The sequence below is a fragment of the Rhopilema esculentum genome, chromosome 2 (assembly GCF_057945365.1).
Source record: "Rhopilema esculentum isolate cy_ngs chromosome 2, ASM5794536v1, whole genome shotgun sequence".
Classification (NCBI taxonomy): domain Eukaryota; kingdom Metazoa; phylum Cnidaria; class Scyphozoa; order Rhizostomeae; family Rhizostomatidae; genus Rhopilema; species Rhopilema esculentum.
The window spans coordinates 467,164-493,027 of NC_142816.1; the positions used below are offsets into that span (position 1 = coordinate 467,164).

The 25,864-nt window shown below is 38.9% G+C and overlaps 1 protein-coding gene across 1 annotated transcript; it reads left to right on the forward strand.

The window, feature by feature from the left end:
- The first annotated feature begins 221 nt into the window (after positions 1-221).
- Positions 222-24,818, forward strand: LOC135695421 (cytosolic non-specific dipeptidase). Its single transcript, XM_065214508.2, has 15 exons — positions 222-374; positions 4,784-4,907; positions 5,287-5,421; positions 6,262-6,303; positions 8,761-8,841; positions 9,374-9,448; positions 9,730-9,810; positions 11,217-11,290; positions 11,601-11,675; positions 13,754-13,898; positions 14,735-14,846; positions 19,852-19,904; positions 20,576-20,780; positions 22,099-22,265; positions 24,586-24,818. Exons 1-15 carry the CDS (start codon positions 349-351, stop codon positions 24,634-24,636), a joined length of 1,446 nt encoding a protein of 481 aa, XP_065070580.2. The 5' UTR covers positions 222-348; the 3' UTR covers positions 24,637-24,818.
- The last annotated feature ends 1,046 nt before the right edge of the window (positions 24,819-25,864 follow it).

Genomic DNA, 25,864 nt, shown 5'->3' on the forward strand with positions numbered 1-25,864 from the left:
ACAATTAAGATCCTTCCAAAATATTCTAAAACCAGTAGCAAGAAATTTGATAGGATTTTTCAGCATTCATTTTTCTTTATGAGGAAGGGGGGCTTATAAAAAATTATCTCCGAAAGAATTAATCTACTGTTGTGAACGATGCCACATTAATGACTAGAGTCATTCATGATTTCACTGAACTATTATAATGGTCCACCTGTAGCGTTGATTCAGAGTGTTTAGGACATGGTCCACCTGTGCAAGCATCAAACTCAGCACGCTTTTCGAAGAATATGAACTAGTACCCAAGCCCCTGGTGAAGAGACTTCCTCGCTGTCTTGTGATCTCTTGGAAGTACTTGAATCAGTCATGGCAGACTTTGCAGCAGTTTTTAGGTTTGTTGGTCTTTGATATTAGCTTTATTATTAAACCTTTTAGCACGTGCTTAGCTATTTACCTTTTGCATCTTTGGATGATTGTAAGCACTTTGTTTTACTAGGCCACGCAAAGTTGAAATTGATACGAAGCAAATGGATCCGTTTCTGTTTCGATAAAGTCATCTTCAATTAATCCTAAAAACGATTCTGCAAATTTGCATTACAACTAGTTACTAACAAATAACTATGCTACACAAAGATATAAAACTTTCAAAATGAAGAGGAAGGTCTTAATAATTTTATGTAAATAATTGAGGAGGAGCTCTACTAATAGGTTAACTGATCTTCAAAAATGAGCATCCCCCCCGGGGGAGAGCCACCCCATCAAAACATTTTTTCTTTGAAAAATAAACAAGAAAGCGTTCCCAGATGTTTTGCAAAGAGACTGATGACAAGAATATTAAGACTTTGGAATCCTAGGATATAAAATATGTGCCCAAACAACAATAGATACATGTGAATTATATGATATTTCAATTTGCAATAACATGTATGTTGGTCTAAAAGCAACAATTCACAATCTGCAAGTGCTTTAAAGTCTTACACCAAAAGACAAAATTCATCTCATGCAGGCCCTATTTGCAAAAAAGGCTGTTTGCAAAACCTTAGGCTGCACATAGAGTTAGGGTCAGTATCACGCTGCCCCATTCAGAGGTAAGGCCCTATATGACGATGCCATATTTGAAAAAAGAAGAAAACAGCAAATTAAAGACCAGCCAGAGATTTTGTCCAAATCTAATTAAATTATTTACAGAGTTTTGTATGCACTACTGTTTAGGTGTTGCAAGAACAACAGCTCTCCCTCGTTGCAAAGGTTCAGACAGAAATCCAGTCTCCTATCAATATTTCTTTTGTTCCAAAGTATCCAAGGCTTTCAAATCATCACTCAAAGCACTGGCGGTGCCAGACACTACAAAACAAAAGAGTTTAGGCCACGCCCTTTTAGCTCTAGAAAACGCCTTTTTACAAACAAGGAAGGCCAATTTTACCTGAGAGGAACGTCCATAACTAACTGTTGCCTATGTAGAGGCAGTTTGAATATCAAAGGATGACATCAAAAAGTATGTTGCCAAAATATTACCCCTCCCCCAACATTTTCTCATCGAATTTAGACGAAATACAAAATATTACCCCCCCCCCCCGGTGGCGCTGCTACTGACTCAAAGTGTCAGTTTGCAGTATCTTATCTAAGGTGCACTATTGAAACAGGTAGATATTGTTTTCTGAAAACCTGTGAAACCCTGTGCCCATACACTTAAGTGACAAAAGTATTAGGATGAGAAAAGTAGCAAAATCTCAGGGAGAACTGGAAAATATCAATGTTTTAGTTTCAATGCCGAAAACACAAAAACGACCAGAAAGAGAAGGAGAAGCAATAAAATATTTGGGTCTTGCGAGTCATTTGTTTGCTGAAACTACAAGAAAGTTTGGTTGCAGCAAGTCTACTACACATGCTGTTTACACGAACAATAAGTTATTAATGCTGACTAAAATTAAAAGAATGGTAGGCAAGGGAAGGCCGACTATTGGATGGGCCTAATGGCATCTGCAAACTGGCATTGTGTACATCAAGTCAATCAATGCTGAATATTTTGTCCAATTATTTGTGGAAAGTCCCCAGGCAAGTACAGAAACAACTAATGATTCTTTGCAAAGACCATTTATTTTCAAGCAAGACATTAAACCTTGTTATGTTGCAATTGTGAAACAAATTTCCAATAACAATAACATAATGATCTTTCAATAACCTCGTCAAAGTCAAAGCCTTGATGTAATTGAAAACAAGTGGTTTTCATTAAACAATATAAGAAACGGAATCTTCTAAGACCAAGAATAAGCTATTTTAAAATTTTATTGAGATTTCCTCCTGTTTCTGAAGCTTTTTCGTTGCAAAATCAATTTAGCGAGTTCCAATGCAAATGGCGGCTGCCTAGATTTTTGGAGGCCATCTGACATAATGTAGAATAAAGCAAATGTTACTTGTCTAAAAAGTTTACTTTTTTGCAATTTATTAAATTTATGTTTATTTCTACAATCTGATAAAATTGCAATCAAAAATCTCAACCAGCAATCTTGTTATGTTCCACTAATTTTCTATGTTGTTCTTTGAGCAAAGGATTAACCACATATGCTTCGAGGCGATCGTCCTAATTCTTTTGTCACATAAGTGTATGTTGTCCTTATGCAAAGAAAACCAATAGCTTAAAAGTAATCAGCATCCATATTCATAATTAGAAAGCATGGAGGCATGATCATCATATATCACAACTGTGACAAAATGCAATATGGATGCCAATTTGAGGTCTTATACTGACTAAATATTATTTCTTGGAATAATTCATGGAAACATTATTTCTTGGTACACCTCTAAGAATTTCCTTATGACAACACTATATGCAACCTGCTTATTGCATAATTGTGTGTGAAAATTGATCTTTCTCACAGGAAAGTTAAATTTCTCTTTTAGATTCCAACAAAATATTTCATAAGTGAATAATGTTCTATAAGCATGCTGAATTTCAGCTTCATGCAAGCTTTTCCTTTTGATGCTTCATCTTCATTTCTTAAATAGATCTGCAGTTTAAAATTTTAACATGGAGTCAAAACCAAAACCCCTGTTTATGATTAAAAAATAAAGCAAATCTGAATTGGTGGGTGTCATTTGGCATGGACTGAAAAGACCCTGGAGTAAAATTTTAACATTTTAATTAAACTTTACTAGCCTTATGAATTATCACAACCAGTGCACGCTGTTTATATCAATTTTGTATTTATCAGTATAACACAGGGTACCTATGAACAAGAAAAGGGGAACAAAAAAGGAGGCAGAAGCTAGATGATTGATATGAGACTAGTATGAAACTTTAGCTTGTGTCTACTTGGGAATTAGAATCAAACTGTTAGTGTCAGAAGAATTCCTTAGCTGATAGTTTACTTTGCTTGTTAAACGGCAAAATAATCTGCTCAAAATTACAACAGATATGTGCTTTGTAGGGTCATTGAATGTAACCCTTATATATCAATTGCAGGGCTGGCAAAACCAGGGGAAGGGGCCAGGGGGGGACATGGCCCCCCACTTTTCTGCAGAGCTAAAGAAAAATTTTAGGCAAAATTGGAAATAAATGTAGTATATGATTCTGTAAGTAACTTTGCCTAGTATCTCTTAAATGTGTCCTTAGCTTTACCTTGGTTGCTTTTTCTTTGCCATAGAAGCTTACATAAAATTGAATATGGGAATTAGATCAAAGAAATCGGTCCTTGTCTAAGATTTAGTTGTATAAAAGTTGTATAAGATAAAAAAGGTTTCATTACGAGCTATATGATAGTGGTTATCATTCATCTTTGCAAAACTTTTCTATTTCAAGTCAACATTACAATAGACGCGACCATGTGACACTTTCAGTCCAAATTCATTTTAGATACAGTTTCTGGCTATCCCTAAGACACCATAATTCTAAAAATTTTCTTGCCACCAACTATGGTGGCGGCCTTTACTAGGCCCTTTCAAGACTTTGATGTTTTGGCCCCTCCACTTTCAAATACATTTTGCTATCCCGGAATCGGCTCACCCTTTGAAAGTTATTTTGTTGGCTGTTATCTTTACCAAAACCATATAAGTACAATATCTTATGGTTATCTGCTGTCTGTTATGGCATTTTTTACCTTCAGAGTTGGACTAAGTGTTCTTTAAAGTTTTTAGATGTTTTTTAAAAAGTTTCTAATATATAGTGGTTTTCGATAGGGCAGCTACGATTGACTTTATTATTGTAGAATCATTGATTGATTTGCATTAAAGTTCATACAAAAGGTCTTACTGGTTGAATTAGAATGTTTATCAGTACATTAAATGCAAAACTGTTGACCAGAAATAATGATTTGAATACTCAACTTCACTCGTGTTTTTCACGTGTAATTTTTGCCTCACAGCTGGTATCTGACACACCAACGTATCAATTTTGCTGTATTGTATTACTGCTAGTGTCTTATTATTGTTTTTGTTATAAATAAGTAAAAAGTTTTTGTAATCTGCAACATCTGCTCGTGTCACAATACTTGGCCATTCATTCTACAGTATTGGGAAGTTATGGAAATTTTTTTCCTTCAGGATTGATATGAAATATAATCTTGTTAGTCTGTTCAATTCTAAAAAAATAATTAGCATGTTCAATTCTGCATTTTCAGAAAATTTGTCCTTTTTCACACTAAATAACCCATACAACATTTTTTCTGTGTTGGAAACAACTTATATCCTGGGCCTAGCATTTGATAAGCAAACTGTTTACAACTTGACAAATGTTATTACAGCCCTCCCTGTTGCTTTTTAAATTAATCTTTTCTTCTTTGAGCAAATATATTCTTGTCTTTAGCCATATTGATGCACATATTGATGATTATGTAAAGAAACTTGGTGACTGGGTTGCAATAAAAAGTGTTTCTGCATGGGCTGAGACTCGTCAGGATGTATTTCGCATGATCCAACATGTAGCAAAGGTTTGAGAGTTATGTCTCACTTCACAAAATCTTGTTTATGTTAGTCTAATACCCATAACCAATTGAGTGTATTTTCATTTTTTACTTACCTGAAAATGTGTAATCAGGATAAACAACGCCCAAAGTCTTCTTTCAATAACTGGAAGCCTAAAGCTTCATATACTTTTGTGTGAATTTTGTTACAGTAAAATTGACTGTAAATATCATTATGGTAATTATGGCTGAAACTGTGTTTGAGATTTTAATGAAGAATAGGACTTATAGAAAATAGGCAAAGCGGTCTAATAAAGTTGAGTTAAACTTATTTGAAAATGAAAGCTTTTTCGATTTTCCCGTTTGTTCAGGCCTCAAATATCAACATATTAACATATTTTGGTAGGAGCTGGAAACACTTGGAGCACAAGTTGAACTTGCTGAGAACCCTCTTGGTAAGCAGAAGATGCCTGATGGCAGTGAGATACCTTTGCCTCCAATACTGTTGGCAACACTTGGTAATGACCCTGCTAAACATACGGTGAGTAATCACATACAGCTGTACTTGGGTACAACATAACAGCATTTATAGCGTAGTATGTCCAGAAAAATGTCTTTTATCTTTTTTCAGAGAGTCTTTTGATAGAGAGGTACGTGGATAAAGGTTTGCTACAAGAACAGATTTAACTGTCAATTTTAACCTTCAGCCACGTGATAAAAACCAAGCCTTTATTATGCTGTTTCTATAATAAACAATTTTGATTTGCGGCTCAGTATTGGACCTAAGATGTTTTTAATTACTGCCTAAAATCTCTGATTGAGACATCCTTTGATTTCACATAGACAACACCTTGTGTTCGCGGTCCAAATCATACTCATTTGGGTGACACGCCCGACTTAGTAGACCATAATTGTGACCTTGACTCTCCTCCATCCAAAAGAATTATGATATTAAAAAATTCCGATTGAAGGATTTGTTTTCATTTTCCTTTTGCTTACTTATATTTCTAACTTATAAAATAGTTGTGGAATTCGACTGAAACAAGCTTGAAAACTCAACAATGTTCTCGCTTGGTATTCAAATCTATATTTTTAATTGTTTTACCACTTGCTTTATCTTGATTTAAGTCATTCATCGTATCTGAACTGTAAAAAAGCTAAGTTTTATAGTATAGTTTTGTAATATGTATATATTGTTATTGAATTGGTTTAAAAAACTATCTATATTATGAAAATTCAGCATTTTAAATTTTTCTCTACTGCTGTACTTCAGTAAGCCAGCTTGATTAAAAAACATTCTGAGCGCTATATGCCACAGGCCATCAGCTCTAAATGTGTGTTTATTCTTTGGAATTTTTTATAATTTTACTTTCTTTAACAGATTTGTGTGTATGGCCATCTAGACGTCCAGCCAGCAAAATTGGTAAGTTTTGTATCTTTGAGATTCGTTGAAAAAGTCCCCATGCCTCTAAAGAGCGTGCAAACACTTATCTGCCAAAGCTTAGAATATTGTGAAACATCTGTTTTGTTGTTTTAGGTCCTCAGTAACTCTACTCCACCAGCATTTCATTTGGATTTCCAACAAAACTCTATTGTGTATTTGAATGTATCTTAAATTTGTATGCATTAGGTACAGACTTACGACCTAGGTGTGTTACTGGATTTGCAGAAATCCTTTGTCAAAAAACTGTAGGGCCATATCGGCTAAGGAGCAATTAACGGCATCATAGATGGCGCCCACTGGCTGTAGTTGGCGATATTTACATCTTTAAAGAGATTTTCCTCTCCTTTTAGAGAAAAATTAACTCCTTTCTGTTCCCTGGATGGCCAATCCAACTGGGAACTTGGATTTGGAACTTTCATATTTGGAAAACTACACTTCTTCATGAACTACCTAGGCTCAGTGCTTTGGTAGTTGTTTTTTCGGTCATCTGGATTCCTCTAGTTTCCCATTTGATAAATCTATTAGAGTCATACTTTTCTTTTCCTGTTTGAGACATTACTTACATTCTCTAATTGTTGGTAGGTACAGACCCAGTAATAGTTCAAGATTCTGAACATGATAAAATTTTGGAATTCATCTTTGTGTATCTAACCTCGGGATTATATATTAGTTTACTTTTTCATATTCCCGTGACTGCAGACCCCGATCGTCAATTGAATTTAAGTGTCAATATATGGCAACTCCTGAAGTGATAGAGTCAGGAAATTAGAAGTCACAACTGTAAGCACGACATTTGATGGTAGGTTATAAAGAAAGCTGCGTATGTGTATATGGATAGTTTTTAAAGGATGGAATAGAAAACATGAAAGTTAGTCAACGTCTACGAGGGATTGATCCCAACTGATACGGATCGGCCCTCCGTTCACACTGAGACGGTCGAAATCTATGTGCGATCTGTGCTAATGTCGGTTCGCTCTGGAGTTCGTTCCAGTTAGGGATCGATCCCTTCCCTTGTTAACGGGCTAAAAAGATGGGATCAATCCAAAATTGATACGGATAGGAAACGAGGCAAATGAATTACCCAATTTGAAGGGCTTTGAATATGGCGCTTCGACCTTTTTTTTGTTCGATTTAGGGAAAAATCAAACAAGAAACATTGATTAATTCATAAAGCAGACTCCAGCTTTTGAGAATGATTTGTTCCCGTCACAGACTGGCAGCGTTGCTTGAGATCCCTGTTATGTAACACTTCCAATCCTGATGGTATCAATCTATGATGATTGCCTTTCGTTCTCAACAGTCTTGCAATTATGCGGACTATAGAATTTGGATAAGAAAAATAAAATATATCTTCTTCGTGCCTGTGTTATTGTTGACAAACTTAAAACGCATGCGCATTCCATCAGGCCTGGAAAGGGCCTGGAAACCAGTGCGTTCCCGTTTATTTGTGTACGCGAAATATCTTTGGATCAATCCCATTTTGCCCATTTAAACGGGGTCTTAAGAAAAACAAATTGGTCTATCAACAATGTGTTGAACGATTTGTTTGTTTTAGCGCTTTTTTAAAAATTGAATAAAAATTCCAATAGTGTGGCTCGAATTTCATCGTTATCTGAGACCCTGATTACACAATGTCGGTACCATGCCGGTATGGTTTGACGCCAGCATGAAACCATGCCTGTATAGGTAAATCCTTAGTTTTCTTGCGCCCTGTTTACACTATACCGGTATGATATCATATCGCTGGAGAAAAACAGTAGCCGATATGTTACTCATTGTCCTAGTGTGCTCTTGTCCAATTGTGCGCTTGCACATTGACTCCCAAAAAGGTTCCAAAATAGGTGTAAACAAAGAACTGAAAATCAATATGGAATTAAATGCGAAGCATAACAAAAACGGAAGAATGATATGAGATAATAAAACAGGCACTACGACATTGTCCAAAAATTCTGCAATTAGCTATCTTCAGAATCACTAAGGTTTTCGATTTCAATTAGCTTTCTGTCCTTTTTGCTGAGAATTGTTGAGTAACCGACTCATTCGAACGGCTGTTATAGTGAGCAGTTGTTTGCAAGATGGGTGGTAAGTTTATTTGTAGGAGAGCAGCAGTAATTTAGACTTGATCACGAGACACCGCCAACTTGTTTGTTGTTTTATATGAATTGGCGCACTTTTCTCAGTGAAAATTATACTCGCTTTCAATATTTTTAGCCTCGAGGAGAAAGCGACATGAAATGATATCGGTACTATGCCGGGATAAAAAAAATTGACGGCGGCTCTATATAATGTGCTTAGTACACAATAAAAGTGTTCCACTTTGGACCGCAGTTGATAATTTGTATAGGTGCATCATCTTGGTGGATGTGCATGAAAATAAACACCAGCGCGATGACAAGAAATTACTGAAGTCAGTTTTTCAATTCTTCTTGTTTTTAGGACGATGGTTGGGACACAGAGCCTTTTACTCTCGTTGAGAAAGATGGGAAACTTTTTGGGAGAGGATCAACCGACGATAAGGTGCAGATTCTCTTTCTGTATGCTTTTTTTCGACTACATTTTGATCTGGCTTTTCCACTTTTATGGTCAATCAAGTTAGATTTTTATCCCAGGAAACCGAGTGGAGGATGGCTGTAATTGTGGCATTCTTTCGTAACGTTTTATCAATGGCGGACACCTAAGGGGCAAGGGGGAGGCGGTCGCCCCCCAATACTTTGGAGGACGATGGTATTTTGTTCTCCTCCACGAAATTTTTAGATTCGACACCATAGGCTAGGTTCCTGCAAACATGAATCGGCAGGGATCTGTCCATTGGCGGAGTTTTTTCTGTAGATACTTAAACTATGTTTCAAGGTTAAAATCAGTTTTTTACAAGTAGCAAGAAAAAATAATGGAGTTCCATTAATTTATCTTGGTATAAAGGATAATGCTTTTGCTTTTCAAGTAATTTTATCTTCGAAAGGTTGTGTGCGTCTTCGGAAGTTAATTTGATGCACTATCTCAGTTGGAATTCGTCAGTCGCAAGTTAATCTTTTCAAATGTCTGTTTTCAGGGCCCGGTTCTTGCATGGCTCAATGTGCTCGAGGCTTACAAGAAATTAGGCAGAGAGGTCCCCGTGAATTTGAAGGTATTTTTTGCTATCTAGTAAAGCTATGTTTCATTATCTGTGATGACGTCATTAGAATACGCACAATTCTACAGATGTGTCTTTTAACATGATATCAAATGCGCACGAGGATTGTATAATCAAATGTCCTTCGTAATAGCATTATGTCGATGTTGTTCTCTATAGAGCTCTGTCCATTGGCGGAGTTTTACTCCTGTTGTTACTTTCCTGTAGTTTTTCTCCTGTAGTTCAAGATGAAGATCAGCTTTTACAAGTAGAAGATCATTTTATCTTTTTTGTAGATATGTTTTGAGGGTATGGAGGAAAGCGGTAGTGAAGGTCTAGAAGAACTCATAATGGCAAGAAAGGACACTTTCTTCAAAGTAAGTACATTTCTGTCTAAATACTGAAATGCCAGGTTATAATTTAAATTAAAAAGTTATAATTTAAAATGTTATAATTTAAATTGAGCTAATAATTTAAAGAAATTTTACTATTCATTTATTAGAAAAGTTACTTGTAGGAACATCTGCGCAAAAAATTTGTGCACAAAGAAATCGTGTGACTTTGAGTCAGCAAAGCAATTTCTAATTAGACCGTCTTTATTGTCTAAGATGTCGTGATTTATATCAATAGGCACACATATAAGGAAGTTGGCACAGGCTAGTTCTCATCCCCGAGGTGATGGCGTACAAACATAGCTCTGTTCCGAAATAATACGTAGCCACACCACACAGTATCAGAGAAAGCATTTCGATTTACCTCTGAAATAACAATATTTAACTATATATGAAATTATAAAACACGCAACTAAAAAGAAAAATGGCGGTTTCTCCTAAAAAGTTTCAAAAAATCTACCGTGTTGAAGAAAACTAATCGTCATCACTGTGGAACTGAAACTGAAAAACGTGTTTATAAGTTTCAAGTAAGAAGCCAGCTCACCTGAGTGGAATGAATCACGTTCTCTTGTAAACGCTTGCGAAAGAGATCGCACCCATGGAAATCATTCCAGAAAGCCTCATTTATGAGGGCAATTTTCCTTGACAAGTTTCCATGACAAATGTCCGTGCTCGTGCAGATTGGCAACGTGTATACTGGTAGCGTCACAGATTTTCTTGATATTTTTTGCGTTCTTCATTTTGCGTTCTGCACTGCTCTTTGCTATTAAGAATTTTAGTCAAACGACTCCGTTAACAGACAGAAACTTTATTTGTATCAAACCAGTAGTTTTGTTTCTGTATCCTAATGAAATAGTCAAAAAGCAAAAAAAAAGGAATGTGATAGACAAACCAACATCCTAGGCGGGGAAAAGGCTTAATGGAAATATGGTTGAAGAGCTGAAAGGTATAAGATCCAAGTATCGACCAAAGACCCAAGTTGGTTTGTTTGTCAAAACTAGTCTGGCGCACTGCTGACCGTAAAACTGCAGGACATGATTGTTCTAGAGAGGAGTTAAAGACTCATTGCTAACAATGAGCCATTGCGCTACGTAAGCATCCCATAATGCATTTTTAGACTGTCTAGAATCAATTTTGGTTAATCCGTAGAAAATTACTGCAATTGTTTGGACCGTCGCCACGCTCGCAAAGGCCCATTGTTAGCAATGAGTCTTTAAATGGCAAATACTAAGTTGTCTACACGGGAGAGTTTCCCAATTGACTTAGCTACTTGACAAGTCTGTTTTTAATGTACACTCGTCACTCGTCACTCGTCACTCGTCACGTGACAATCTGGCTGTGAAAGTAAGATTTTTGCTCTAAATTTATTGATATGTAGTTTTGTATTCTAGGATGTCGATTTTATTTGCATCTCTGACAATTACTGGCTTGGAAAGCAGAAGCCATGCATTACATATGGTCTGCGGTGTGTATTCATAACCCTATCTCGATGACTGTATTTCCTTCATCCGTTTGCATTGTTTCATGAATCTGTAGATTCCAAGCCTCCACTTTTGTCTAGATTTTCGCACTGATGATTTATCGGTTTTCGAAAACTGAAAACGTGTACAGAAATATACTCCACAGAGTTCATTTTAGAGGAGAATTATTATATTTGTATGCATTTTTCTGGAGTCCTTCAAATCACAGCTCAACAGAAAAACCTGCAGTGCAGTTTCATGTAATAGGATCTTTTATTTGATATTTATTTTCAATGGTTTCTTGTATCTTTTTAGGGGAGTCTGTTATTTTTTTGCTGAAGTTACATGTGCCAAGCAAGATTTACACTCTGGAGTTTTCGGTGGTTGTGTGTGAGTTCTCATGCAAATAAATTTTTGTTCTAAATTTCGGCGTCTTATTTATAATTACAGATTTTAAGCTTTTCTTTCTGCTGAGCTCTAATATGGTACGGGTAATTGTCGCACAGCACTGAGAACTGTTGTTCTGTTTCACCAGCTTGGCATTTATCTTATGACAAATAACGCCCTCTGTTTTGCCTAGCCTCGAACAGATGTATACTCTGACAAACATCTCATTTTCCTGAAAAAACGGTAGTAACAATATCCTTTCCTCGTGGCGCTTTTTTAGAAAACACAGCATCGTTTAAATACCTCTGGCAGTGGCGTAGCAGAGTCATCCGGTGCCGTAAGGAAAACTGAGGCGGGGTCCCTACTAATAGACGAAAGTCCCATCCAACGCTGAGGAGCATGTCAAACACAATATCAGGATGTATAAATTATAGTATTTTCTCGTTAACTGGGGGGGGGGGGGGGGAGTAGCTGAGTTATAGAAGCTTCAGGTGAAGAACTTTTATAGTTGTTAAAAATGGAATGAACTTGAGTGAAGCCATAAAAACATGGATATGAAATAATTGTGTGCCTCTTTTGGTCGGGGGTCCTTAGCTAAGGTGCCCTAAACTGCATTACGCCCTAATTTGCGTTACGCCCTAAACTGCGTTACGCCTTCAACTGCGTTACGCCTTCAACTGCGTTACGCCCTCGACTGCTTTACGCCCTCGACTGCGTTACGCCCTTAACTGTTTAACGCCCTAAACTGCTTTACGCCCTAAACTGCGTTACGCCACTGCTTGTTGGGTTAGGGAGTCTTCTTATGAGGAGACGACCCTCTTCTCAAAAATAAAAGAGCACGCGGGTTGTGATCAATCATTATTACCCAGGTATTTTGATCCCCAAAGGAGGGGCTGAGTCCCCCATTAGTACCTTTTTGATTGTTCTTCTCCCCAATTGATCAATTTGTATTTTAATACGCAGAAAATTGAAGAAAATATTGAATCCTGCTGCTTTTTCTTTTCCCGTTCATTGGTTGATTCAAGATAATTGAAAATACATTTTGCTTTCCTTTTTGCCATCTTTTTGTAATAATTCATTGCCATCACTTTTCTGGTATGCCAGTGGTAGATAGTGGAGATACCGTAAATCCTCGAATGGCCCCCCTCCAAAAACACCCCCCCCCTCAGATAAGTTCACACCCTAGAACTACAAATTGTCATTAAGGCCCCCCTCGAATAAGCCCCCACTGCTACTGTAAATCCTTGAATTGACCCCCTTAAATTTGATGATTTTTGCCATCTGAGGTTGTCTTTGGCATTTTATTGAATTACCTCAAAAATTCATACTTTTGCTGAGAATTAATTAAATGCTCATAAAGAAGTTCCCGCTTAAATAAACGAGGTCTTTTAATAATTTCTTCTTAATGTCTACAATAACTTTATAAGTCCCCCCCCCCACGTATAAGCCCTCCCTTCGAATAAGCCCCCATCCAAAAATTTCAAAAATGAATAAGCCCCCAGGGGGCTAATTCGAGGATTTACGGTATGTCAGATCCAAAGCAGCTTTTCTTTACTGCTAAAATTAGTGCATTAATTTAGATAATTCGGTGGGAAATGCCCTGCTGCTGGTCGGTCGCTGATTTTTATTCCAATAAATGATTCATCTAATAAACACCACATTGTTCTCAAACGGTAATTTTAAAGATATAATCTTGCTGACCTTGAGGTTTTGCTAAAACGGACCAAAACAGCTTTTCCATTCCAATCAGAAAGTAGCTTCTCTAGCCATGTTTTTGTTATCCAACTGATAGATGTGTCAAAGAAGCGTTTGAGAAATTCAATATTTATTGTGCGGCGTTTTCTCCCTGTTATTAAATCTCAGCATTGGTGAGAATCACCAAGGATGACATGCAAAGGGTAACCACTAGCTAACTAAATTTCTTATCAGAATATTAACAATTATCCTCATCGGGCAACTCCAATTGACAGTTGAGACCAAGATTGTGTAAATGCTTTAAGAAATGAAAAATTCCCTGATTTAACATTTGTGTTGTCTTATGATTTGCTTAAATGAGGTATAAACTGTTTTTATTCACGAAGGCACGAGGCCATGACGGATTTGGTGAATGTTTTTGCAAGTCTTGTTGATAACCAAGGCAGAATCAAGATCGCTGGCATCAACGACTCAGTCAAAGAGCTGACGGACGAGGAGAGAGCTATGTACAAGACTATCCAGTTTGATCTGGTAGTTCTATTAACCATTTAAAATATAGATTTGACAGGGTATCCTCTTTTCGTGAATGAAATCATATAGTCTGGTACATGTAACGAGGGTGGTCCCCTTATTATGAAATCCTTTAGCATGGTAAATGTTGAGAGGCTTTCCCTCTTATAATGTTATATATAATCTTTCTATTATTTGTGCTTTCTATGAAATGTTGAACGAAAAGACATCATATCTCTGCTAGTTTTATTAACCATTTAAAATATAGATTTAATAGCAAGAACATATATTAATATACGTTTTGGATAGAGGAACAGATTATGTTAGTTGGAGGCACATATATAAAAGTAATATATTTTTACAATACCTGGTTGAAGGCTCTCGTCATTTCACAAAATTTTACAATCAAATAGAAATCCAAAAAATTAGCTAATCAATCATATCCTTTTAAATTGCTGTCAATCTGGACCTAGATACGATTCCCCGTCCTCTGAGGTCGGGAATAAGCAGTGATTGGGGTGATAGGTTTGATGCTACTTACGGAGATGGCCAAATCAGAAATCTAATAAGCAGGGGGTCTGATAAACGGGAGAAGGGGGCTTGGCATTTTCTAAGGCAAAAATTTTGTTGAAAGTAATTGCAGGGATGTTTTAAATTTCATGTCAAACGTTTGGTCAAACGGTTGGAGGGGGGGGGGGGGGAGTCTTTCCATGAGGTACCCTCTTAAGTACACTGTAAGTAGTAGGTAGTGTAAGTAGAAAAGCGGAAACATGGCTTACTAATTGTATGACATGTTCCGTGCTATTTTCAGATCTTATCAAAATAACGAGTGAATAAGGCGCATTTTCGCTTCCTAGGAAGAATGCCGGGATGATCTTGGGGCAAAGAAGCTGATTCACGAGGGACTTGATGATGGAAAGGAGAAGACCCTGATGCATCGCTGGAGATACCCCTCACTGTCCCTCCATGGTATGTTTGCTTCTGCATTTCTTACACGCTGCTGTCCTTTACACCCTGGTGCCACTTACATCCTGCTGCTCCTTTCGCCCGATGCCCCTCACACCCTGCTGCCCCTCACACCCTGCTGCCTCTAAACACCCTGCTGCCTCTAAACACCCTACTGCCCCTTACACCCTGCTGCTCCATACACCTTGCTGCTCCTTGCACCCGTCCGCTACTCCTTACACCCTGCTGCCCCTCACACCCTGCTGCCTCTAAACACCCTGCTGCCTCTAAACACCCTACTGCCCCTTACACCCTGCTGCTCCATACACCCTGCTGCTCCTTTCGCCCGATGCCCCTCACACCCTGCTGCCTCTAAACACCCTGCTGCCTCTAAACACCCTGCTGCCTCTAAACACCCTACTGCCCCTTACACCCTGCTGCTCCATACACCCTGCTGCTCCTTGCACCTTGCTGCTCCTTGCACCCGTCCGCTACTCCTTACACCCTGCTGCCCCTCACACCCTGCTGCCTCTAAACACCCTGCTGCCTCTAAACACCCTACTGCCCCTTACACCCTGCTGCTCCATACACCCTGCTGCTCCTTTCGCCCGATGCCCCTCACACCCTGCTGCCTCTAAACACCCTGCTGCCTCTAAACACCCTACTGCCCCTTACACCCTGCTGCTCCATACACCCTGCTGCTCCTTGCACCTTGCTGCTCCTTGCACCCGTCCGCTACTCCTTACACCCTGCTGCCCCTCACACCCTGCTGCCTCTAAACACCCTGCTGCCTCTAAACACCCTACCGCCCCTTACACCCTGCTGCTCCATACACCCTGCTGCTCCTTTCGCCCGATGCCCCTCACACCCTGCTGCCTCTAAACACCCTGCTGCCTCTAAACACCCTACTGCCCCTTACACCCTGCTGCTCCATACACCCTGCTGCTCCTTGCACCTTGCTGCTCCTTGCACCCGTCCGCTACTCCTTACACCCTGCTGCTCCTTACACTCGCTGCCCCTCACACCCTGCTGCCTCTAAACACCCTACTGCCCCTTACACCCTGCTGCTCCATACACCCTGCTGCTCCTTGCACCTTGCTGCTCCTTGCACCCGTCCGCTACTCCTTACACCCTGCTGCTCCTTACACTCGCTGCCCCTCACACCCTGCTGCCTCTAAGCACCCTACTGCCCCTTACACCCTGCTGCTCCTTACACTCGCTGCCCCTCACACCCTGCTGCCTCTAAACACCCTACTGCCCCTTACACCCTGCTGCTTCATGCACCCTGCTGCTCCTTGCACCTTGCTGCTCCTTGCACCCATCCGCTACTCCTTACACCCTGCTGCTCCTTACACTCGCTGCCCTTCACACCCTGCTGCCCCTCACACCCTGCTGCCCCTCACACCCTGCTGCCTCTCAAACCCTGCTGCCCCTAACACCCTGCTACCCCTTACACCCTGCTGCCCCTTACACCCTGCTGCTTCATACACCCTGCTGCTCCTTGCACCTTGCTGCTCCTTGCACCCGTCCGCTACTCCTTACACCCTGCTGCTCCTTACACTCGCTGCCCCTCACACCCTGCTGCCTCTAAGCACCCTACTGCCCCTTACACCCTGCTGCTTCATACACCCTGCTGCTCCTTGCACCTTGCTGCTCCTTGCACCCGTCCGCTACTCCTTACACCCTGCTGCTCCTTACACTCGCTGCCCTTCACACCCTGCTGCCCCTCACACCCTGCTGCCCCTCACAACCTGCTGCCTCTCAAACCCTGCTGCCCCTAACACCCTGCTACCCCTTACACCCTGCTGCCCCTCACACCCTGCTGCCTCTCAAACCCTGCTGCCCCTCACACCCTGCTGCCCTTCACACCCTGCTGCCCCTAACACCCTGCTGCCCCTCACACCCTGCTGCCCCTCACACCCTGCTGCCCCTCACACCCTGCTGCCCCTCACACCCTGCTGCCCCTCAAACCCTGCTGCCCCTTACACCCTGCTGCCCCTCACACCCTGCTGCCTCTCAAACCCTGCTGCCCCTAACACCCTGCTACCCCTTACACCCTGCTGCCCCTAACACCCTGCTGCCCCTCACACCCTGCTGCCCCTCACACCCTGCTGCCCCTCACACCCTGCTGCCCCTCACACCCTGCTGCCCCTCACACCCTGCTGCCCCTCAAACCCTGCTGCCCCTAACACCCTGCTACCCCTTACACCCTGCTGCCCCTAACACCCTGCTGCCCCTCACAACCTGCTGCCCCTTACACCCTGCTGCTCCTAACCCCCTGCTGCCCTGATGCCCTACAGCCCACTTGTAAGAAGCTTAGCCCGTGTATTCTAGTATCCCTGGAGGCTCAATAACAGTGCTGATCTTACTTTTTTTGTTTGACTCTCGCATCTTCATAGGGTAGCCTTAAAGGTTTGTAGGAGCTGAATGATTTTTGACTATGTTTTAAAGCTTGTCTTCGTTGTTCATTATACCAAGAGCTTTTACACTCAAAGTCTACCCAGAAAAAGCATACGTCCTAGATTGTCAAACATAACACCGCACATTTCCTTTTTTTTACAGTAGACTTGCTACCGAACAAGATACTGAACAGTAACAGCTGTAAATGTTGATGTTGTTTTCAAAATGGAATCGCTTCCTTTTGAAAATGGCCTTCACATCTAAAGTCATGTTTTATGGTGAATCTAGAGCAACCAATGAATTGACACTCTAAATGAATGAATGTTTTCCAAACCTGTTTTGCGCAGATGTTGCCTGCTTGCATTTTTCCACTAAAGTGGATGTAGATTTTTTAGGGAGATAAGGCTTATTAGCAAACATAAGGCGTACAAAGCTACAAAGACGCGAATCAATGCAATCTGTTTCATATTCAAAGGATAAGGATGAATTATTTTTATAGCAAGCTTTATTCAACGAAAGTCGTCAAACTCGAAAGTCGTTTTGTGTCACTTGATCGAGAGCCGCATTTATGATAAAGTGAACTAGCTAGAGTTGACTTTATTATTTTTTTTATTAAGTTCTTATTTCAACACGATATCCCATCAGAAACCTAAATACAAAGTATGATAAGCTAAAAAACTAATAATGGAAGACAAAATTTTAAAAAATTATTTTAGAATATGAGTGAATTGAATTTGACATCTGATCTTCCTGGGAGTCGGTTTTAAATCAGGTTTCCTGAGCTCTTCAGATGAGCTTTTAATTTTCGTTTGAATTGATAGAGTGAGGAGATCTCCCTTGGTTCTCTGGGTATTTTGTTCCAAGCTTTAAGCCCAGAGAGGTGAAATCCTTTTTATATACTCTCAAGCTTAAATTTTGGGATGTCGAGATTTCTATTGTTTCTTGTGTTGTAACTGGAAATTTCAATCCTCTGATTATACTTGTTCCAGAGGATCTCAGATCGATCAAAAGAAATGATCTGATCAACGCCTTGCCAATCACTGTTCCAGGGGTCCTTTCGTTTGCCATTTTCAATAATTGAGAATGCCCTATCCTGTAGACGCTGAAGCGTTTGTAGCTTCGTGTTTGGCAGGATACCCCAGACAACATTTCTTTATCGGAGGTGACTTTCAACCAGCGCTTGATAAACCTCACATAGTTTGGATTGTGGAAGTATGTGCTTCAGTTTTTTCAATGCAGACAGACCACTTGCTACTTTTTCTTTCAAAGATTTAAAGTGTTTCTTCAAGTTGAGGTTCTCGTCCACAATTATACCTAGAGATTTAGTTTTTTTTCACTCGTTTTATTTCTGCGCCATTAAGTTTCAGAGGAGCTAGAGTTTCAATTTTATTTATTCTATGTGGATGACCGATAAGCATAAACTCAATTTTATAGGTTTTGCACTTAATTTATTGTTCCTCATCCAGTCAGAAATATTTTCTAGTTCCTCATTCATCATTTGGGTAAGCTTGTTAATGTCTTCAGGGACTATTGTCGTGTGTATATCATCAGCATACATGCTTGCCGATGAAAATTTTAAACATTCTTCAAAGTCGTTATACCTTTTATGATGAAAAGAAGGGGGCCTAGGCATGAACCTTGGGGAATGCCACATGTTACCCCTAAGGGCTTGGAACATTCACCATTGATTCTGCAAAATTTTTTACGTTTGGTTATGTAGGATCGAAACCAGGATCCTACAGAGTGAAAGCACAAACAGTCATTATCTGTTTCAGCTCTAACAGCCCTTCCCAATTATTTATATAATTTTTCTTTTACATTAAGACATGTAACTTTTTATCCTTCGCAGCAACAACCAAGAGATAAAGAAACATTATTTTGATTTTTTTCTAAATTGCAATTCTATTAACGAGCTAGCAAAGGGAATAAGATTTTGCTTGTTTTCAAAGTTGTAGAAAAATTGAATCTTTATTTTTTATTTAGAAAAATTGAATCTCCATAGTTTTAGAAAAATTGTATCATCACCTTTTCATCGAAACTCTTTAGGAAACCTATGAATGATTCATTTAACCTACGAATCAATTTTCAAGCTTGTTCAACAGAAAAATAAAAATGCTTTGAAAAATGCTTTTTTAATTTGTAGATAGCTCGCAAATAACAACACGATACGTCAATAGAATCAAGTAAATTTGTAGATAACTCGCAAATAACAACACGATACGTCAATAGAATCAAGTATGATACAGTCAGCAGTTTGCAGCATAATTTCATCGTTCTATTCCTTCGTCGCGCGCAAGCTTGCGTCGAGTCGCACGCAAACTAGGTTTTTTCACGTGAGTGTTGTCGTGTCGTCGCGTATGAGTGTTACCGATGCAAGAGTAGAAATGTCAATCAATTGAAGATGAGTCATTTTTTCGCAACAAAAAGGTCAATTTGGAGTTTTTTGTATGTTAGGTAAGAGTCAATAAAACTGTGCAAATCTGCTACACAGCAGGGGAATAGAGATAGAACTATCTGCTGCAGAAACGGTTCATAAGAATATACAATTATCATTTGAAAAGAGTACCGTTAAATACTGGGGTTTTGAAGACGTTGATTTCAGTATTATGATGCTGTCTATTTCTTACAGGTATCGAGGGAGCCTTTGATGCTCCTGGGGCAAAAACTGTAATACCGAAACGAGTAAGTTCTCTTAGGATAAAATCGCTTTAAACCTTATTCGATTTTGTTGGCGCTTAATGATCTTGTTGTTGTATAATCAGAGAAAAGGGTTTGGTATGGTAAATGTAGACAGGGTATCCTCTTATCGTGAATGAAATCATATAGTCTGGTACATGTAACGAGGGTGGTCCCCTTATTATGAAATCCTTTAGCATGGTAAATGTCGAGAGCCTTTCCCTCTTATAATGATATATATAATCTTTCTATTATTTGTGCTAGCTATGAAATGTTGAACAAAAAGACATCATATCTCTGCCATTTTACTTCGAATACGGAGGGAAATGGTGCTAGGGTTAGGGTTAGGGTTAGGGTTAGGGTTAGGGTTAGGGTTAGGATTTTTCAAGTATAGAATTTAATTGAAAAGTATACCAGTTCTACTTAAGATTCGTATTCGTGAAATCAATAGTGCCAAAAGGGTTGCTTGATAAAAGGAATAAAAATGCACAAGTTTTCTTTGTAAACCATCAAGTAGCCCATACGTTTCCAAAACTTTGTATCCGCGCTTGATTTTGATGATATTCATTAAGCTCCTTGCTGTAGAATTTTATTGCGAGTCTTGTGAGGTAATGTAAGGCTGGGTTTCTGAAACACAATGGCTGCTTTTCAAATTTAGATATAATTGTTCTTTTCAGGTGATTGGAAAATTTTCAATTAGAATTGTTCCGAATCAAACTCCTGAAGAAATTGAGAAGTTGGTTAAAAAGCACTGCGAAAGTGTGCACAAAGATAGTGGAAGCCCCAATCAGCTGAAAGTAACAATGGGGCATGGTGGCAAACCTTGGATGAGTGATCCCAACCATCCACATTATGTTGCTGGGCGAAATGCAACCAAGCTAGGTATAGATACGGGATCTTTAAGATTTGACTGTTTATATCTTATTTTAAAACACTTTGTTTAGCGCTGGAACTCATTGTTTAGAATGGTAAGGATTTGTATTGAGGTCGCTATGTTGCAACATAGACTATGGTTGCAATGTCTCTACAGCCTTGCATCACCAAGGCCTGACATCTTACATCAAATAGCCTGACATCATAAATGAAATTTTAACATTAAGAAATAAATGCTTTATTTAAAAGTATAAAGTTTTGCGTTAGAAAAAGGCCCAATTTTCAATGTGGTCCTTGAATATATTTATAGCTGTGTATGATAGAGAACTAGAATTATAATTGTAAATCATGCTATGTGCTTGATTACTACATTAAGCCTGTTTAGTTTATCAAAAGATGCTATTCCCAATCGGCCGTTATCATTTTTGTGTCGTAACTTTATTTTAGCCAGTGTATATGTCTACTAATGTGTTTTATAAGACTGCCTTTGCATTAATCTAGCTCTCATTGCCAGTTTTTGAACATTTTCTCCGATTTTATTTTGTCCTGTTTATTTTTAGAGTCTTTGACTGTAGCCAAATCAGGCCACTTAATCGGGTCGGCTTGTGTTCTCATGACTTCAAATCAATATAGATGAATCCCATTAAGTCGACACCTGGATAACTCGGACTTTCATCAAGTCAGACTGGCCTTCAATTACCATTGACTTTTCCTATCCTATTCTTGTCAAAAGTCGTAGTCCAGATAGGTTGGACATTCGCTAAGTCAGATAATTTTCCTATTATTAAAGGTCCGACCTGACGAACGACTCCGACCTAATTTTCCTATTATGTTCCTATTCAGATAATTAAAGGTCCGACCTGACGGGATCAACTGTATTTGTAAGAATAAACCCTTCAAACCCCTTTGTAACTACATATTCTTTTCAGCCAAAGCTATGGATTTTTATTGATGCTTTGCATATTCAGGTCCAAATCAAGTTTTATTAGAGGTATTCTTAATAGATTAATTGGGAAAATTTTTCGCAACTGAAAATTTTTTAAGGGGGGGGGGGGGGGGGGCGTGATATAGAGAAGAGTTTCCCTATCAATACTTGACAATGGATCTTACAGACCCCCCTATCTCGGTAGATATGTTTATGATCTAAGTTAGTGTGTCAGCTGCTCAACGCAAACACTTTTTCAAATTTGCGTATTAATGTTACTGATGGCAAAAAATGATGTGTATTAAGATATATTGATCGCATAAGACTAACAGTTAAATTAGGTAAAAGACTTGTATAGCCCTAATTGTTTTGCTTGTATGAATTGAACTTTTCTGTCTACAGTGCACAACGTGGAACCAGATATGACTCGTGAAGGAGGAAGCATTCCAGTGACCCTGGTTTTCCAAGAAGCAACTGGAAAAAATGTCATGCTATTACCAATGGGGTGTGCAGATGACGGTGCACATTCACAAAACGAGAAGATCAACAAGTCAAACTTTCTAAACGGGGTGAGTTTCAACTATTATCATTCTCAGGTTAAGTTACAACAGTCTTCCAGTTAGATGAACTGGAGGGGAGGGGAAATGGAAGGGAAAGGGGAAGGTGAGGGGGAGAGGCAGGGTAGGGGGAGGGGAGGGAAGGGGCAGGGGAGGGAGAGGGGCAGGTGAGGGGCAGGGGAGGGAGAGGGGGAGGGGAGGGGCAGGGGAGGGAGAGGGGGAGGGGAGGGGGAGGTGGGACCTGTTGCTCGATTGATTGTGTATCAGGAATCAGTGTTTGTTAGAAAGCGAGAAACTTTATCGGATATGCTAATGTTTATATGAAGAAATCCTGATTGCCTTTAACGCCTTGAGTCCTTTTTCACAAAATCCGTTTTTGTTGGATATTGCTTTCATAAAACGCCGTATTGCCTTGCACCTAACTTCGAAAAAAACCATTCTAAGCTAACCATACTGTAAATAATTTTATAATAATAATAATAATAATAACGTTTAGCGTAAGGAACTTCTAAAACAGTACATCTATTCTATGGCACGCCCTTTGTAGTGCAACTTACGAAGCATTCACCTAAATTCTATCATATCACATTTGTTGAGTACATTACGCAGTAGCAGTAGTAGTTATAGTCAAGCTTTATGCTTTATGCTATATAGCCTGATGGAGGTTTCGCAAATGCTACTGTTGCTGAACTGGCTATCTTTAATTATATTCGTAGGTTTTAGGCCACTGTGACGTGGATTAAGTAAAAATCCCATCAATAATGCAAATAAAGTCAGTCGTCTAATTGCTCCTTTTGCCATATGCCAGAAACGTTAATTCAGATTGTTGCAAGCTGCAAAACATATCACGAAAAAGGCCGTTGCACATGGCGCCATATTTCTGCATTAAACTTCCTAGCACAATCTTTAAAAGCTATACCTAATTGCTCTCTTTACGCAGATCTTTCAGGTTATCTCTCACCCTCTATCATAACAGGAGACTCTTTCCGGCCTGATCTACTTCTAGTCACTTCTGACCATCGGCTATTCATACTCGAGCTTACAGTAGGATACGAAACTAACTTGGATGTTAATGCTAACCGCAAAAGAGAGAAATACTCGAATCTCATTCACAGCCCAAGCTCAGCCTATTCTTCTATCATGTTTGTTAATTTTTTCTATCAGTTCCCTAGGTATCTTTGGTCTCTCCTGCTTCTCTTTTATCGACATGTGCAACGCTCTAGATATCAGCGAGAATCATCTCCGCTTCATGATCTCCAAACTATCCAATTTAACTATCCGTACTACCTATTACATTTTCTGCCGCAGAAATAAATCTTGGAATAATCCTGAACTTCTTCAATTCTAACGATCTCTGCTACTGACAACTTCTAAAAAGAACAATGACGAACAAATTTTTTCCTTTTCTTTAATTTATTTTTTTGTGCTTGTAAACGTCTTTTTCTTTGTAAACCCTGGCTAGCCAATTGCAAATTACCTTGTAATAGTGAAATTTGTAATTGTAGTTTTAATTGAATTGGAAAAAGAAAAGTTTCCATTATTATCAATGCACCCAGAGGCTCTTTTTAAACGTTTTCAATCAAGCATTTCATTAAGAATTTTAAAGCATCTGAAAAAACATTTAAATGTTGTTTCGAACTTACAAACTTACATTATTACATTTACAAACTGTGACAGTAAGAGGCACTATGGGAATATAAACAATGACCTTAAGTAATAGAACCAGGTTTTTACCTTAAACCTCGACTTGTGAGCATAGGCGTAGACTTGCATTTTTTCAGGGAGGGGGGGGGGCTCAATAGATTAATGACAATTCCTAATGGCAGCTGCTGGAGTCACAGGATAGAAAATGGATTAGCTAAGGGCTTAAAGGTGATTGTTTCGTGCATTTTTCATAATCGAGGAAGAAGAAACACACATGAGATGATGGAAAGTGTATTTTTAAATCATAATCAGTTTCTTTAGGTTGAGATCATCAGTTCTATTCAGGCATTCAAAATGTTTATGCGTGGAACCAATAATATAACAAACTAATCTAAAAATTGGTGAAGCACTTCCTTATCTTCCAGGGGGGGCTCAGGTTTTCCTCGGTTTTCCTCAGGAGGGGCTGAAGCCCCAGAGCCCCCCCGAAGTTTACGCCTATGCTTGTGAGAAGGACCCAGAAAGATCGGAAACTAAATTTTACCTGCAGCCAAATTCGGACCTACGTGACTTACATTTGCTTAACTGCATTCGTTGCTGCCCAAATAGTCAATGGTACGTCTTGTGAACGTTTTTCTTTGAATTAATCGACTTTAATAGCTTATGCTCGTAACTTAATATTCGTTTTTAGACGAAGTTGCTTGCTGCATACCTGGAAGAGGTGGCAAAGATCAAGAAGTAGAAGTCGAAATGACCAGAACTCTGTTGAAAAATTCTGGTAAAGTAAACAATTTATAAAAGAATCGTTAGAAAAGTTAAAAATTTAAAGAATAAAATGTTACAATCTTGAAATTTGTCTGTCTTCTGGTATAATATATGAAATTTAGAATTTTCTATTAAAATTTATCAATCTTTCAAAATCTATCCAAATTTTCTTTTCTAAATTATATTATCATTTCTGCGAAGATATCTTTACACTGAATCCCAAAAACTTATATTGTCAGAAATATTGTTATATTGTTATCGTGTCAAGCTTTTGACACGAAGGCAACAGAGTCCAGAAAAGTCTGCCACCTTCCTCCGGTCAAATTTCCCCCCGTCAAAACCGTGGCTAGGGTGTGGCAGAGACGATAAATTGAGACAAAGTTATGTTTTTGGGTCGATGGTAATCACCGCATACGATAAAACTTTGCTAGAATACCAATCACATTACAGCTCAAGAATAATATTCATTTTCAATTTCCAGTAATATAATATACATTGAAAAATTTCAAAACCATGAAACACGAACAGCATTCTCTTTTCAGATGTGTTTTCTGGCAGTAAAAGGGCATAGCCTAAAATTTTTGCATCTGTTCGTGCCAACATTCACCATTCGACGCTGCGACAGATTCAACTTGTGTTTTAAAAGCGCAACAAAGAAAAATATGCAAAATAAGTTGTCTCAATTATTTTTTCAAATTCAATTTTACCAAAACCTTCCTCCAAATTTATATTGTTTCTCAGACCTTCCTCAGGTCAATGACCGTGTAACCGAAATGTTTTCTGGACTCTGAAAAGCAACTGGTTAAGAGAGGAAATAAATTCGTTTAGTTACAGGCAGAGCATTCTTGATATTATTAACAACATTTAAAGCAATAAGAAAAACTAGTTTAAAGTGAAATAATCTGTTTGTTGTATCCAGTGGTAGGTTGTGTGTAAATTTCATCGCAAAAGACGAACAAAATGATCGAATACCACAAGGGTGCAATAAACTTAAAAGCGGCAGAAAAATATTAAATTCTTCATCTCAGACAACATATTTCATACTGGAACAACACCGCTTATCATTATCAAATTTATTCAAGTTTGTAGGTAAACGAAGCTCCGCCACTCAGGCCATTTCTGTTGATTCGTTTCCTCCAATTATCCCTCACCGGAATGCAATGCTTATGATAAACTTTAAGCACTTTACACGGATTTAGCACCTT

Excerpts from the sequence above, each read along its gene's own strand:
- LOC135695421 (XM_065214508.2), top strand. The coding sequence starts at position 349 with ATGGCAGACTTTGCAGCAGTTTTTAG. Across the intron at positions 11,676-13,753 it reads GGAGTTTTCGGTGGTTGTGT|GCACGAGGCCATGACGGATT; the intron begins GTGAGTTCTCAT and ends TTATTCACGAAG. Across the intron at positions 13,899-14,734 it reads AGACTATCCAGTTTGATCTG|GAAGAATGCCGGGATGATCT; the intron begins GTAGTTCTATTA and ends TTCGCTTCCTAG.